Source organism: Bos taurus, chromosome 22 (assembly GCF_002263795.3).
Source record: "Bos taurus isolate L1 Dominette 01449 registration number 42190680 breed Hereford chromosome 22, ARS-UCD2.0, whole genome shotgun sequence".
NCBI lineage: Eukaryota > Metazoa > Chordata > Mammalia > Artiodactyla > Bovidae > Bos > Bos taurus.
In genome coordinates, this window is record NC_037349.1 from 51,579,246 (window position 1) to 51,595,100 (window position 15,855).

The 15,855-nt window shown below is 54.8% G+C and overlaps 3 protein-coding genes across 3 annotated transcripts; all 3 read right to left on the reverse strand.

The window, feature by feature from the left end:
* Positions 1-335: 335 nt before the first annotated feature.
* LOC132342071 (cathelicidin-1) lies at positions 336-1,764 on the reverse strand. Its single transcript, NM_001425157.1, has 4 exons — positions 1,554-1,764; positions 1,333-1,440; positions 1,112-1,183; positions 336-527 (listed from the first exon to the last, which is right to left on the reverse strand). The coding sequence occupies exons 1-4, from the start codon at positions 1,749-1,751 to the stop codon at positions 438-440; spliced, it is 468 nt and encodes a 155-aa protein (NP_001412086.1). The 5' UTR covers positions 1,752-1,764; the 3' UTR covers positions 336-437.
* Positions 1,765-6,872: 5,108 nt separating this feature from the next.
* On the reverse strand, positions 6,873-8,251 carry LOC112443481 (cathelicidin-4). The gene is made up of 4 exons (XM_024983284.2): positions 8,042-8,251; positions 7,831-7,938; positions 7,622-7,693; positions 6,873-7,034 (listed from the first exon to the last, which is right to left on the reverse strand). The coding sequence occupies exons 1-4, from the start codon at positions 8,237-8,239 to the stop codon at positions 6,978-6,980; spliced, it is 435 nt and encodes a 144-aa protein (XP_024839052.1). The 5' UTR covers positions 8,240-8,251; the 3' UTR covers positions 6,873-6,977.
* Positions 8,252-13,571: 5,320 nt separating this feature from the next.
* Positions 13,572-14,944, reverse strand: CATHL4 (cathelicidin 4). The gene is given in 4 exon segments (NM_174827.2): positions 13,572-13,731; positions 14,315-14,386; positions 14,524-14,631; positions 14,735-14,944. Coding segments are annotated over 4 exon segments (435 nt in total). The 5' UTR covers positions 14,933-14,944; the 3' UTR covers positions 13,572-13,674.
* Positions 14,945-15,855: the final 911 nt, after the last annotated feature.

Genomic DNA, 15,855 nt, shown 5'->3' on the forward strand with positions numbered 1-15,855 from the left:
CAGCACTGCACACACAGCAGGTCTCCTTAGGTCCTACTGGGTGTTGGAGGAGGAGGGCAGAGTGGGGCGGGTGAAGTGTTCGGGAGGCGCCCAAGGATGGAGACGCTGTCCTGGAGCTCCTGAGGCTACTGCCTCCCGCGTGGAAGGAACAGGGCCCTCACCCTTCTCTGTGTTCACAGGAGTGATCTCACACACACATACACTCATGGACACACACACAGACACATAGACACACACACACACGGGTACACACACACACGAGACATGAAATAGTTCAAGATTCTTTCTTGATAACTGTGAGGAGAGGAGACAATGAAATTGAGACCTGGAGGATATCATGTCACAAGAATTTATTTTTCAGATCCAGTAGCTTGAGGCAGAGTAAGAAAACCCTTAGGACTCTTTGCTGGCTTATGACAGAAATCTACAAGAGCTGATTATCTGCAAACCCTTATCACTACAATGCGACATAATCGGGCTGCCTGTGGTGGTGCCCATGGCTGCTTTGTAATCCTGATGCTCTGGTGCTGTGAAACAAGAAAAACACAGGTTGCTTGTTGGTACTGCATCACCATCAACCCAAGATCCCTCCCCACCTGGCCCTTCCTGTTTCAGGGTCACACCAGGATCCTCAGGCACAAGTTCACCTCTGGCTGTGATATTTGGAGCATGAGGTGGAATCCCCACACTCAGAAATAGATGAAGAGACTAAAGGAAGACAAGGGCTTCCCAGAGTCACAAGCCCATCCCAGCAAAGCTGGAAGAGAGCAGAGGTTGAGGGCTCGTGACTCTCAAAACTTTAGCACAGTCAGAATCCCTGGAAGTCCTGGGAAAAGACAAATGGTCAGACCCCACCCCAGAGTCCAACTCAGGTGGCCTGAGTGGGGCTGAGAATCTGCCTTTCTGACAAGTTCTCTGGGTGGGGACCCCAGGAGAGAACCACTGCTCTAAGGGACACACAGCCAGGACGGGAGATCTGGGGCTCGGGGAGGGAGGGGGCAGGGTAGGAGAGTCTTTCTCTGCCCTGGATGGGGCAGTGGGTCATTGGTCCAAAGGAAGTTCCACAACCCACCGGCACAGCAGTTCCCACAGTACAGAAGGGGCCACTTACATTATTACAGGTGATGTCGAAGTTACCCCTGACCTGGTCCAGGGTGACTGTCCCCTCACAGCGTTTCAGCAGCTGGAAGGGGAGGCTCAAGGTCAAAGTGGAACCACCCACCCCCAGGCCATAAGCTCCCAGCCTCACACCAGGGGCTGGGAACCTTGCTCGAAGCCCCCTGTTCAGCAATCTGGGAAGCAGCCTCCTGTGCCCCCAGCCCCCAGGCTCACCCCATTCTCCTTGAAGTCACACTGCTCGGGGGGCTGCTGGGTGGTCCTGGAGCACACGGTCTCCTTCACCCTGAAGCTCACCCGCTTCGGGCTGTCTGGGTCTTCATCCTGCTCGAGGATCAGAGTGGGGAGACTGGGCTTGGGCTCAGGCTTCCTTCTCTGCTCTGTGTCTCTGCTCCTCCACCCAGAGGGTCCCTTCCCCAGCCCCCTCCCTGACTTACATCCTGAGGAGGCTGGTCCAGCTCGAGAAGACGGTAAATGTTAGGTTCTGAGGATTGCTCATTGAGCTGATCCACAGCACGAAGCACGGCCTCCCTGTAGCTGAGGGCCTGGGCGCTGGCCGAGGGCAGCGCTAGTCCCAGCAGCAGCAGCCACAGTGACCACCGTCCCAGGGAGAGGCTGGCCCTCGGGGTCTCCATGGTGCCCAGTCTGCCTCCTCCCACCTGAGGGACCCTCCTTTTATGCTCAGCCTGGGCCTGATGCAAAGACTCAACCTGACCCGCCCCATCCCTGGCCTCCTCCCAGGTGCGAGGTGGACTTGACTCAGGCTTTGCTGTTGCTTCATTGGATTTCTGGGCAGTGGTCAGGGAGGCCCCTGTGCAAGGTGACGAAAGGGTTTCTCCATCTCCCTGACAATATCTCGGCCTCTCCTGGGGTCCATGGGAAGTGTCACAGGCACGGTTGCTCAAAGGGGTTGAGTCCTTGAGGAGAGGGAGGGACCAGGCACTGTCTACATCCCCTCTGAGTCCACACCATGGGCTCCTGAGGATCCAGGGTAAAGGAGTGTATTCAGCAGTCAGCCTCCACCTCTTGGCACTGCCTGGAACCCAGTAGAGGGTCACTTGACATTTGGTGAGTGGATGACAGTACTACATCTCAAGATGTACACACCAGCCAGTCCCTAGGTAGACACAGGGCCACACCATCGTCTCTGTGTCCAGCCCTCATACAGTGAGCTCCATTTGTCTCCTCTCCTGGATTCCTCTGCATTGCTCTTCTCAGTCTAAAAATGTCCTGGCCCCAGAACCTACCAAACCTGGCCTATTGCTTTGGCTGCCTCTCATCTGCCCTGAGAAATGGTCATCTGCACGCTTCTTTGCTCTATTTCACCCTCAGGCCATCGCAGGCTGGACAGCCCTCCCTAAGTACAGGGGCCGCACTAAAGCCTTATCTTTATCTTCACAGGCTGCAGAGTCCATCTGTCCTCCAAACACTGATTCTCCCCTGTCGCTTCTCTCCTGGGTCCCCTCCTCTGTGGGTTCTGCTGAGTCTCCTCCAGGGAGTCTCCTCTTAGGAGGCAGGGCTGGCTCGGGTGCATCCGGGCTGCTTCTCCTCTCAGTTCTCACATGTTCCAGGGGCTATCCCTTCCCTTTTCAAGACACGAGTTCTCGTGCACACATGGCTCTGGGTTCAAGACTCCCATGAACACCCTGGTTGTCCCCACTGAGCTGTTGGCTGGGTGCTGCCGCAGGACCCTGAGCTGGAAGCCTGGGAGCCCTACCTGCTCCTTCTTCCTGAGGACACTCCTAGACCTCATACCACTCCTTCCCTGGTCCTACCCCGTCTTCTCTCCTCCAACGGGGAGCCAGAATACCCAAAGTCCTCCTCTGTGTTCCTGGCTCTTCCCTGACCACTGTCCACCCTCCATACCATTGTCTAGGGGGCTTCTGCAAATCACTGATTTGGGTATTTCACCCACCTCCTTGAGCCAGGGGCATTAGGGTCTGGATGCTTGGGTCTCTTTATTGTCCTCACTCCCCACCATACAGGCCTCAGGTATTGGGTCCCAGGCCACCCCGATCACTCGGGCCCGTCGGAGCCTCCAGCTCATCTCCCAACTGTGCCTCTGGTCCCTCTGCTTGCCCTGGCCTTCCTCCTTGGAAAGGCATCCCTGATCTCTAAGAACACTCAGAATCTCCTCCTCTTGGCTCTCACAGCCCTGAGAAAGTTTCTTCTCATTTGACTCCATTTCCAGTCGTATGGGTGAGACACCAGGCTTGAGGGCTGGTGCTGGGTGGTAGAGAGAGCACAGATGGGAGCCATAAGCAGCCAAGTGTTAGAGGGGCTCAGGGACCATGAAGCTAATTCTAATAAGGCTTGCCTTGGGATAGCCATGTGACTGGAGGCCAGGGGTAGCTCTTGGCATGTGTTGACCTGTGGGACTCTGAGCAGTTGGCTGGGGCCCCTCGGAAGTGGCAGCTGGATGGAAGGTGCTGGTTACACATCAGCCTTGGAGAGAGAAGGACAGGTGGGCCTTGGTGCAACCTGGTTACACAGCCCAGGTCTTGCCCCAGTGGCCTCTTGGTCAAGCTGTATCCTTTTCCCAAGTCAAAGAAGGAAAGCGAGGTGATTACAATAGAAAATTACTAGCAATACACATGGTTACTGGCTATTAGGTAAGCCTGAAACCCTCCCTGTGCTATCTTGCCTCTGGGCCTTTGCATTGGCTCACACTTCAGACTGAAGTCCCCTCCCCCATCCTCCCTAATTCTGTGTAGGGTCCTCAATGTGGTCCTTGATGGCACCTCTCATGGTGAGGAGCATGTCTTCCATGCCCTGAGCAACCAGCTTTTCTGGCTTAGTCCTCACAGCCTGTTAGGGCTGAGGTCTTCTCAGGAAAGACAGCACAGCCCTTGTCTCCAGCCGGCATGTCCCCACTCCGCATCTGAACCTTGAGACAGGCGTGCACGTTTCACCCCAACAAACTCTAGTAGGAGCCCTGATCCTGCATTGCCCCCTCCTTTGCTCCTCCCAGCCATCTTTCCTGTCCATGAGACTCTGGGGCAAGGAGAACCAGAATCCAGTCCCAAACAGTGCCCCCAGACCTCTGGGAACACCCACCAGCTCTCTGTGTAGGTCAGTTGATGAGGAAAATGAGACCCACAGGTAAACCATTCAATCAAGGACCCCCCTCACTAGGAAATGGCAGACTCAGCAGGGTGACCCGAACCCTCCCTGAGGGAGGCGCTCTACCCTGGGACCAGCTTAAACCTCACCCCAAAAGCCCTGGAACTGGCATTGCATCCCTGCTTTAGGACTCACTGAGGAGGGAGCTGGGCTCTCATGTCCCCTTCACAGGCAGTCACTTACACAGGCCAAGTGCAGAGGAGACAGAGTATCCCAGGATCTCCTGGGGAGGGGGAAGCTGTGAAGGCAGCTGTGAAGGGACCTGAGAGCCATTACCATCTACCTCCCACAGTCCCAACAGCTGAGGGTCCTCAGGGCAGCCGCCCACTGACAGGATTGAACAGGACACTAACAATACCTACTGCCCAGAGCCCCACCCAGAGACCAGCATCCCTCTGGCCCACCTCAACCAAAAGGGTCAAAACTGAACTGTCATCTCCCCACACACACATCTCGTACCTACCCCCAGGCACCGAGCAGCCCGGGACTGTGCTGTCACAACCCACGCCCGCATGGTCTAGCCTGTCAGGGCACCAACCTGCCTTATTTTGTCTTCAGTACCTCATCCCAGGCAGCCCGACACTCTCTCAGCCTCTAGAGAGGCTCCTCCCCCCTCTCGGGGCCACTGCCCTGGCCTGATGCTCAAAGCCATTAATGGAAGGACCTGATATTTGTTCTCTCAGGGAGTAAGAGGTCCAGGGATCGAAGAGCAGACACTCAGAAGCCAATCCCATTAGAAGGCGCTAAGTAGGCCTGCAGACCTCCCTGCCAGGGACCACTTCAGCTCCCAGCTCTAGGATTCAGATGGAACCAATGTAAGCATCCACCCCTTTCTGCTATCAGTGGTTACCTGTACATGCTGGGAGCCTCCTCCGCAGCAAGGAACGTCAGGTAAATGCCAATGTAGAATATGAAAGGACGAGACTGGCCCGAGGCTACAGGTGGGAGGCCATGGGAGCAAGATGGGCAATCATGGGGAACGACTGAAAACAGAGGTGACCTGCACAGATGTCATGTCATCCTGATGAGTGGTCCCTCTCTCCGGTGGGGCTGGGATGTGCCAGCGGTGACGGGCCTAATGTGGACCATCTGCCAGTTTCCATGGTGTAAACATTTTTTCCATGGCTGATTTCAAGCTACCAAGAATGTAACAGCCAGCTCAAAAAACAAAACTGACCATTTCACACTTGGCTCTACCAAGCCTGGATCCTCGGGCACAGACACAACACAGCTCTGAGTTCCCTCAGTACGGCTTCCCCCCACAGCATATGACGATGTAGAGAAGACGCACAGGGATCGACTAACCTGTCTGCAATCAACACACCTGCTCACCAAGAGGAGACAAGCCTGACAGGTAACAAAGTAAATGCTCTGTGAGATCCTACCCTATGTCCCTCTCAGACAAGGGAATATGTCTTGGTTCACAGTGGCCCAGAAGGGGACTGAAGGCAAGCCTTTAATCGAAGGAGTTTGTTTGCGAGGTAATTCCAGAAAAAGCCAGCAAAAGTGTAGACAGAGGAGTCAGGGCAGGATGAGTGAGAAGAAGACATGTCAGTAAACAGGCAGTAAAGTGGATGACAGGAGCTCAACCCAGCTGGGGACCTCAGGCAGAGGTGTGATACGTCTGGAGGTGGGCCCCCGAGGGAGTGAGGAAGAGGAGATGTTTTTACCCCAAGTTCTCACTTTTCACTTTCATGCATTGGAGAAGGAAATGGCAACCCACTCCAGTGTTCTTGCCTGGAAAATCCCAGGGAGGGGAGCCTGGTGGGCTTCCGTCTATGGGGTCACACAGAGTCGGGCACGACTGCCGTGACTTAGCAGCAGCAGCCCCCAATTGTTAATTGAAGGTGTTCCCTGATACAAACTCCATAGTGCTTCCTGTCTGCCTCAGAGCAAAGGTCAGCTAGAGAATGGGGAGTGGGCAGGACACGGACAGTGTCTGAAACACACAGGCAAATAGACATGGAATCTCTGTGTCACTCTGTCTCTCACGCCCTCGTGGAGAAATCTTCACCCCGATGAGCAGGATACTTCTTTTTAGTGGTACACATTTTTATACTACGTGATCACTAAACACAAACCCACCCCTGACATCTGAGACCCAGCTGAAGAAACAGTATTGAGTCTAAATGCCACAGAAAAGCCAGGAGGGATGGGCTATTTCAGAATTCAGATTGTCGAGGGCAAGAGGTACGTCCTGGGCGTTGCACCTGCAGGCTTATCCCTGAGACTGAACTTCATCTCTGTGAGTGTTTAACAAGGTGAGCAGCCGGGCCCCTCGTGGACTGTCAGCTCCACGTGAGCAGGAACAGCAGCCCCACCAGCTCTGCACCCACGGCAGGTCTCCTTACGTCCTACTGGGTGTTGGAGGAGGAGGGCAGGGGTGGGTGAAGGGCTCGGGAGGGACCCGAGGGTGGGGAGGCAGTTCCTGAGCTCCTGGGGCTGCTGCCTGCCTCGTGCCCTCCTGGAAGGAACAGGGGCCTCAGGCTTCTCTGTGTTCACAGGAGTGATCTCACACACACACATGGACACATACACATAGATGCACACCATATGTGGGGGACCTCCCAGAGTTAGGGATATGGTCCTGATGAGTGGGAGAAGGGGAGACAAGTGAAATTAAAGCCTGGAGGAACCGTTTTCACAAGAATTTATTTTCACTGTCCAGAAGCCCGAATCTGAACAAATCAGACACTTAAGACTCTTCCCGAGGCTCAGGATCTGACAGCTCTTCTCCATCAACCTCTGCGCCAAGGCCACCATGGCCATTTCCAGGGTAGGATGACACTCTGGAGCTATGAAAAAGGAGGCCACAAGCTTCTTTTGGGACTGACTCATGATTAACACTTGACACCCCCCCCACACACACACACACCACACCTCTACCTTCCTGGGCTGCCCAAGGAGCCTTGCAACCCCAGGAGCATGTGGTTGAATCTCCATACCACAGACAGAGAGGAAACTGAGGCCCACAGATGGCATGGGGCTTCCCAGGGTCACAAGCACATTCCAGCAAAGCTGGATGAGAGCAGAGGCTGAAAACCCATGACTGCAGTCAGTGTGTCATAAGCTGAGCTCAGTCACAATTCCCTGGAGGGCTTGTGAAAATCCAAATGGCTGGGCCCCACTCCAGTGTCAGATTCAGGAAGTCTGAGTGGGTCCTGAGAATCCATCTCATGTCAGTTCCCAGATGGGAACCCCAGTAGAGAACCACTGCTCGAAGGGAGGCAGCCCCAGGGCTGGAGACCTGGGGCTTAGGGAAGGAGGGGCCAGGGTAGGAGGGCCTCTGTCTGCCCTGGATGGGACAGCGGGTCATTGGTACAGAGGATGTTCCACACACTATCTTCCCTAGAACCCCCCCAGTCCAGAAGGGACCACTCACCTCATTACAGTTTAGGTCAAACTGGTCATTGGATGGGTCCAGGGTGACTGTCCCCACACACTGTTTCACCCGCTGGAAGGAGAGGCTCAAGGTCAAACTGGAATCCCCTTGGCCATAACCTCCCAGCCTCACCCCAGAGACAGAAAACCTTCCCAGAAGCTCCCTGTTCAGCTCCCTGGGAAACATTGACCCCAAGCCCCCAGCCTCACCCCTTTCTCCTTGAAGTCACACTGCTCCGCGGGCTGCTGAATCGTCCTGGGGCACACAGTCTCCTTCACCGTGAAGCTCACAGGCTTTCGAGTGCCCAGATCTTCATTCTGGTGACGGATTGAAGCGCGGGGGAAACTGGGTTCAGGCTCATTTTTCCTTCTCTGATCTGTCTCCCTGCCCCTCACCTAGACAGTCCCCTCCCCAACTCACATCCTTGGGAGGTGGGTCTAGCTCCAGGAGGCGGTAGAGATTAGCTTCTGAGGACAGCTCATTGAGCTGATCCACAGCACGAAGCACGGCCTCCCTGTAGCTGAGGGCTTGGGCGCTGGCCGAGGGCACCACTAGTCCCAGCAGCAGTAGCCACAGTGACCACCGCCCCAGTGAGAGGCTGGCCCTCTGGGTTTGCATGGTCCCCAGTCTGCCTCCTCCCAGGTGAAGGACCCTCCTTTTATGCTCAGCCTGGGCCCTGATGCAAAGGTTCAACCAGGAGTCTTCCTGACTAGCCCCATCCCTGCCCTCCTCCCACGGCCTGAGGTGGACTTGCCTCAGCCCCTGCTGTTGCTTCATGGGTTTTCGGGCAGTTTGAAGAGAGGCCCCTGTGCAAGGTGAAGAAATGGTTTCTCCATCTCCCTGACAACTTCTTGGTCTCTTCTGGACACCCTGGGGAGTGTCACCAGCAGGTTTGCTCAAAATGGTTGAGTCCTTAGGAGAGGGAGGGAGTCAGAAATCTGTCTTACACCTGCACACCTGACAACAGTTTGAAGGACTTTGCATGCGTGCGTGCTAAGTCACTTCAGCGTGTCCAACTCTTTGTGACCCCATGGATTGGAGTCCACCAGGCTCCTCTGTCCATGGGATTCTCCAGGCAAGAATACTGGAGTGTGTGGCCATGCCCTTCTCCAGGGGATCTTCCCCATCCAGGGATCAAACCCATACGTCTTACATCTCCTAAACCGGCAGGCGAGTTCTTTACCACTAGCTTCACATGGGAAGCCCTTAAAGGAGTATATTCAACAATAAATCTCCTGCTCAAGGCTCTTGGCCAGTAGGCACTCAGCAACTTTCATGAATGATTGACAGTATCATCATGTCTAGAGCCTAGCTCCCCGCCGCCCCCCCACCAAGCCAGTACCGAGGCAGGCATCAAGGCCACACCATCCTGTCCTATGGGCTCAGTTCTCAGCCAGTCAGGAGCTCGGCTCCATCTGTCCCCTCTTCTGGACTCTTCTGATTACTTTCTCAGTCATATATTTCCTATGGCCAGATGCCTGGGCTGTTACCCTGGCACCTCCCCAGCTAAGTATGAGGAAGTGTCATCTGTATCACGACCACAGTTCTTTGTTCTCTCTCACAGTGAAGGCAACCACAGGATGGACAGTCCTCACCAAATAACTAGGTTAGGTTAATGCCTTCTCTTTACGCAGTTTCTAGAGAGTATGTTCCTAGCTCTCCCTGACCACTGTCTGCCCTCCACACCGTTGTCTAGGGATCCTGCAAACCACTGATTTGACCGTTTCACCTGCTGCCTTGAGTCAAGGGCAACAAGGTTTGCAGCTTGATGCTCGGTGTTGTCCTCTCCCACTGCCTGCAGGCCTCAGGTGTCAGGCTCCCCTGTCCATCCCAAACACTCAGGCACCTCAGAGCCACATGCTCGTCTCCCATCTCCTCCCCTGACCCCTCTGCTTGCCCTGACCTTCTTCCTTAGGAAGCCTTCACTGATGTCCAAGGAGATTCAGCACCTCATTTATCTTGGGTCCCGCAGCCTTCAGGAAGGTTAAAGCTTTTCTTTACGCAGTTTCTAGAGAGTATGTTCCTGGCTCTCCCCTGACCATTGTCTACCCTCCATACCATTGTCTAGGGGGCTTCTGCAAATCACTGATTTGGGTATTTCACCCACCTCCTTGAGCCAGGGGCATTAGGGTCTGGATGCTTGGGTCTCTTTACTGTCCTCACTCCCCACCCTACAGGCCTCAGGTATTGGGTCCCAGGGCACCCCGATCACTCAGGCCCGTCGGAGCCTCCAGCTCATCTCCCAACTGTGCCTCTGGTCCCTCTGCTTGCCCTGGCCTTCCTCCTTGGAAAGGCATCCCTGATCTCTAAGAACACTCAGAATCTCCTCCTCTTGGCTCTCACAGCCCTGAGAAAGTTTCTTCTCATTTGACTCCATGTCCAGTCATGTGGGTGAGACACCAGGCTTGAGGGCTGGTGCTGGGTGGTAGAGAGAGCACAGATGGGAGCTATAAGCAGCCAAGTGTTAGAGGGGCTCAGGGACCATGAAGCTCATTCTAATAAGGCTTGCCTTGGGATAGCCATGTGACTGGAGGCCAGGGGTAGCTCTTGGCATGTGTTGACCTGTGGGACTCTGAGCAGTTGGCTGGGGCCCCTCGGAAGTGGCAGCTGGATGGAAGGTGCTGGTTACACATCAGCCTTGGAGAGAGAAGGACAGGTGGGCCTTGGTGCAACCTGGTTACACAGCCCAGGTCTTGCCCCAGTGGCCTCTTGGTCAAGCTGTATCCTTTTCCCAAGTCAAAGAAGGAAAGCGAGGTGATTACAATAGAAAATTACTAGCAATACACATGGTTACTGGCTATTAGGTAAGCCTGAAACCCTCCCTGTGCTATCTTGCCTCTGGGCCTTTGCATTGGCTCACTCTTCAGACTGAAGTCCCCTCCCCCATCCTCCCTAATTCTGTGTAGGGTCCTCAGTGTGGTCCTTGATGGCACCTCTCATGGTGAGGAGCATGTCTTCCATGCCCTGAGCAACCAGCTTTTCTGGCTTAGTCCTCACAGCCTGTTAGGGCTGAGGTCTTCTCAGGAAAGACAGCACAGCCCTTGTCTCCAGCCGGCATGTCCCCACTCCGCATCTGAACCTTGAGACAGGCGTGCACGTTTCACCCCAACAAACTCTAGTAGGAGCCCTGATCCTGCATTGCCCCCTCCTTTGCTCCTCCCAGCCATCTTTCCTGTCCATGAGACTCTGGGGCAAGGAGAACCAGAATCCAGTCCCAAACAGTGCCCCCAGACCTCTGGGAACACCCACCAGCTCTCTGTGTAGGTCAGTTGATGAGGAAAATGAGACCCACAGGTAAACCATTCAATCAAGGACCCCCCTCACTAGGAAATGGCAGACTCAGCAGGGTGACCCGAACCCTCCCTGAGGGAGGCGCTCTACCCTGGGACCAGCTTAAACCTCACCCCAAAAGCCCTGGAACTGGCATTGCATCCCTGCTTTAGGACTCACTGAGGAGGGAGCTGGGCTCTCATGTCCCCTTCACAGGCAGTCACTTACACAGGCCAAGTGCAGAGGAGACAGAGTATCCCAGGATCTCCTGGGGAGGGGGAAGCTGTGAAGGCAGCTGTGAAGGGACCTGAGAGCCATTACCATCTACCTCCCACAGTCCCAACAGCTGAGGGTCCTCAGGGCAGCCGCCCACTGACAGGATTGAACAGGACACTAACAATACCTACTGCCCAGAGCCCCACCCAGAGACCAGCATCCCTCTGGCCCACCTCAACCAAAAGGGTCAAAACTGAACTGTCATCTCCCCACACACACATCTCGTACCTACCCCCAGGCACCGAGCAGCCCGGTACCGTGCTGTCACAACCCACGCCCGCATGGTCCAGCCTGTCAGGGCACCAACCTGCCTTATTTTGTCTTCAGTACCTCATCCCAGGCAGCCCCACACTCTCTCAGCCTCTAGAGAGGCTCCTCCCCCCTCTCGGGGCCACTGCCCTGGCCTGATGCTCAAAGCCATTAATGGAAGGACCTGATATTTGTTCTCTCAGGGAGTAAGAGGTCCAGGGATCGAAGAGCAGACACTCAGAAGCCAATCCCATTAGAAGGCGCTAAGTAGGCCTGCAGACCTCCCTGCCAGGGACCACTTCAGCTCCCAGCTCTAGGATTCAGATGGAACCAATGTAAGCATCCACCCCTTTCTGCTATCAGTGGTTACCTGTACATGCTGGGAGCCTCCTCCGCAGCAAGGAACGTCAGGTAAATGCCAATGTAGAATATGAAAGGACGAGACTGGCCCGAGGCTACAGGTGGGAGGCCATGGGAGCAAGATGGGCAATCATGGGGAACGACTGAAAACAGAGGTGACCTGCACAGATGTCATGTCATCCTGATGAGTGGTCCCTCTCTCCGGTGGGGCTGGGATGTGCCAGCGGTGACGGGCCTAATGTGGACCATCTGCCAGTTTCCATGGTGTAAACATTTTTTCCATGGCTGATTTCAAGCTACCAAGAATGTAACAGCCAGCTCAAAAAACAAAACTGACCATTTCACACTTGGCTCTACCAAGCCTGGATCCTCGGGCACAGACACAACACAGCTCTGAGTTCCCTCAGTACGGCTTCCCCCCACAGCATATGACGATGTAGAGAAGACGCACAGGGACCGACTAACCTGTCTGCAATCAACACACCTGCTCACCAAGAGGAGACAAGCCTGACAGGTAACAAAGTAAATGCTCTGTGAGATCCTACCCTATGTCCCTCTCAGACAAGGGAATATGTCTTGGTTCACAGTGGCCCAGAAGGGGACTGAAGGCAAGCCTTTAATCGAAGGAGTTTGTTTGCGAGGTAATTCCAGAAAAAGCCAGCAAAAGTGTAGACAGAGGAGTCAGGGCAGGATGAGTGAGAAGAAGACATGTCAGTAAACAGGCAGTAAAGTGGATGACAGGAGCTCAACCCAGCTGGGGACCTCAGGCAGAGGTGTGATACGTCTGGAGGTGGGCCCCCGAGGGAGTGAGGAAGAGGAGATGTTTTTACCCCAAGTTCTCACTTTTCACTTTCATGCATTGGAGAAGGAAATGGCAACCCACTCCAGTGTTCTTGCCTGGAAAATCCCAGGGAGGGGAGCCTGGTGGGCTTCCGTCTATGGGGTCACACAGAGTCGGGCACGACTGCCGTGACTTAGCAGCAGCAGCCCCCAATTGTTAATTGAAGGTGTTCCCTGATACAAACTCCATAGTGCTTCCTGTCTGCCTCAGAGCAAAGGTCAGCTAGAGAATGGGGAGTGGGCAGGACACGGACAGTGTCTGAAACACACAGGCAAATAGACATGGAATCTCTGTGTCACTCTGTCTCTCACGCCCTCGTGGAGAAATCTTCACCCCGATGAGCAGGATACTTCTTTTTAGTGGTACACATTTTTATACTACGTGATCACTAAACACAAACCCACCCCTGACATCTGAGACCCAGCTGAAGAAACAGTATTGAGTCTAAATGCCACAGAAAAGCCAGGAGGGATGGGCTATTTCAGAATTCAGATTGTCGAGGGCAAGAGGTACGTCCTGGGCGTTGCACCTGCAGGCTTATCCCTGAGACTGAACTTCATCTCTGTGAGTGTTTAACAAGGTGAGCAGCCGGGCCCCTCGTGGACTGTCAGCTCCACGTGAGCAGGAACAGCAGCCCCACCAGCTCTGCACCCACGGCAGGTCTCCTTACGTCCTACTGGGTGTTGGAGGAGGAGGGCAGGGGTGGGTGAAGGGCTCGGGAGGGACCCGAGGGTGGGGAGGCAGTTCCTGAGCTCCTGGGGCTGCTGCCTGCCTCGTGCCCTCCTGGAAGGAACAGGGGCCTCAGGCTTCTCTGTGTTCACAGGAGTGATCTCACACACACACATGGACACATACACATAGATGCACACCATATGTGGGGGACCTCCCAGAGTTAGGGATATGGTCCTGATGAGTGGGAGAAGGGGAGACAAGTGAAATTAAAGCCTGGAGGAACCGTTTTCACAAGAATTTATTTTCACTGTCCAGAAGCCCGAATCTGAACAAATCAGACACTTAAGACTCTTCCCGAGGCTCAGGATCTGACAGCTCTTCTCCATCAACCTCTGCGCCAAGGCCACCATGGCCATTTCCAGGGTAGGATGACACTCTGGAGCTATGAAAAAGGAGGCCACAAGCTTCTTTTGGGACTGACTCATGATTAACACTTGACACCCCCCCCACACACACACCACACCTCTACCTTCCTGGGCTGCCCAAGGAGCCTTGCAACCCCAGGAGCATGTGGTTGAATCTCCATACCACAGACAGAGAGGAAACTGAGGCCCACAGATGGCATGGGGCTTCCCAGGGTCACAAGCACATTCCAGCAAAGCTGGATGAGAGCAGAGGCTGAAAACCCATGACTGCAGGCAGTGTGTCATAAGCTGAGCTCAGTCACAGTTCCCTGGAGGGCTTGTGAAAATCCAAATGGCTGGGCCCCACTCCAGTGTCAGATTCAGGAAGTCTGAGTGGGTCCTGAGAATCCATCTCATGTCAGTTCCCAGATGGGAACCCCAGTAGAGAACCACTGCTCGAAGGGAGGCAGCCCCAGGGCTGGAGACCTGGGGCTTAGGGAAGGAGGGGCCAGGGTAGGAGGGCCTCTGTCTGCCCTGGATGGGACAGCGGGTCATTGGTACAGAGGATGTTCCACACACTATCTTCCCTAGAACCCCCCCAGTCCAGAAGGGACCACTCACCTCATTACAGTTTAGGTCAAACTGGTCATTGGATGGGTCCAGGGTGACTGTCCCCACACACTGTTTCACCCGCTGGAAGGAGAGGCTCAAGGTCAAACTGGAATCCCCTTGGCCATAACCTCCCAGCCTCACCCCAGAGACAGAAAACCTTCCCAGAAGCTCCCTGTTCAGCTCCCTGGGAAACATTGACCCCAAGCCCCCAGCCTCACCCCTTTCTCCTTGAAGTCACACTGCTCCGCGGGCTGCTGAATCGTCCTGGGGCACACAGTCTCCTTCACCGTGAAGCTCACAGGCTTTCGAGTGCCCAGATCTTCATTCTGGTGACGGATTAAAGCGCGGGGGAAACTGGGTTCAGGCTCATTTTTCCTTCTCTGATCTGTCTCCCTGCCCCTCACCTAGACAGTCCCCTCCCCAACTCACATCCTTGGGAGGTGGGTCTAGCTCCAGGAGGCGGTAGAGATTAGCTTCTGAGGACAGCTCATTGAGCTGATCCACAGCACGAAGCACGGCCTCCCTGTAGCTGAGGGCTTGGGCGCTGGCCGAGGGCACCACTAGTCCCAGCAGCAGTAGCCACAGTGACCACCGCCCCAGTGAGAGGCTGGCCCTCTGGGTCTGCATGGTCCCCAGTCTGCCTCCTCCCAGGTGAAGGACCCTCCTTTTATGCCCAGCCTGGGCCCTGATGCAAAGGCTCAACCAGGAGTCTTCCTGACTAGCCCCATCCCTGCCCTCCTCCCAGGGCCTGAGGTGGACTTGCCTCAGCCCCTGCTGTTGCTTCATGGGTTTTCGGGCAGTTTGAAGAGAGGCCCCTGTGCAAGGTGAAGAAATGGTTTCTCCATCTCCCTGACAACTTCTTGGTCTCTTCTGGACACCCTGGGGAGTGTCACCAGCAGGTTTGCTCAAAATGGTTGAGTCCTTAGGAGAGGGAGGGAGTCAGAAATCTGTCTTACACCTGCACACCTGACAACAGTTTGAAGGACTTTGCATGCGTGCGTGCTAAGTCACTTCAGCGTGTCCAACTCTTTGTGACCCCATGGATTGGAGTCCACCAGGCTCCTCTGTCCATGGGATTCTCCAGGCAAGAATACTGGAGTGTGTGGCCATGCCCTTCTCCAGGGGATCTTCCCCATCCAGGGATCAAACCCATACGTCTTACATCTCCTAAACCGGCAGGCGAGTTCTTTACCACTAGCTTCACATGGGAAGCCCTTAAAGGAGTATATTCAACAATAAATCTCCTGCTCAAGGCTCTTGGCCAGTAGGCACTCAGCAACTTTCATGAATGATTGACAGTATCATCATGTCTAGAGCCTAGCTCCCCGCCGCCCCCCCACCAAGCCAGTACCGAGGCAGGCATCAAGGCCACACCATCCTGTCCTATGGGCTCAGTTCTCAGCCAGTCAGGAGCTCGGCTCCATCTGTCCCCTCTTCTGGACTCTTCTGATTACTTTCTCAGTCATATATTTCCTATGGCCAGATGCCTGGGCTGTTACCCTGGCACCTCCCCAGCTAAGTATGAGGAAGTGTCATCTGTATCACGACCA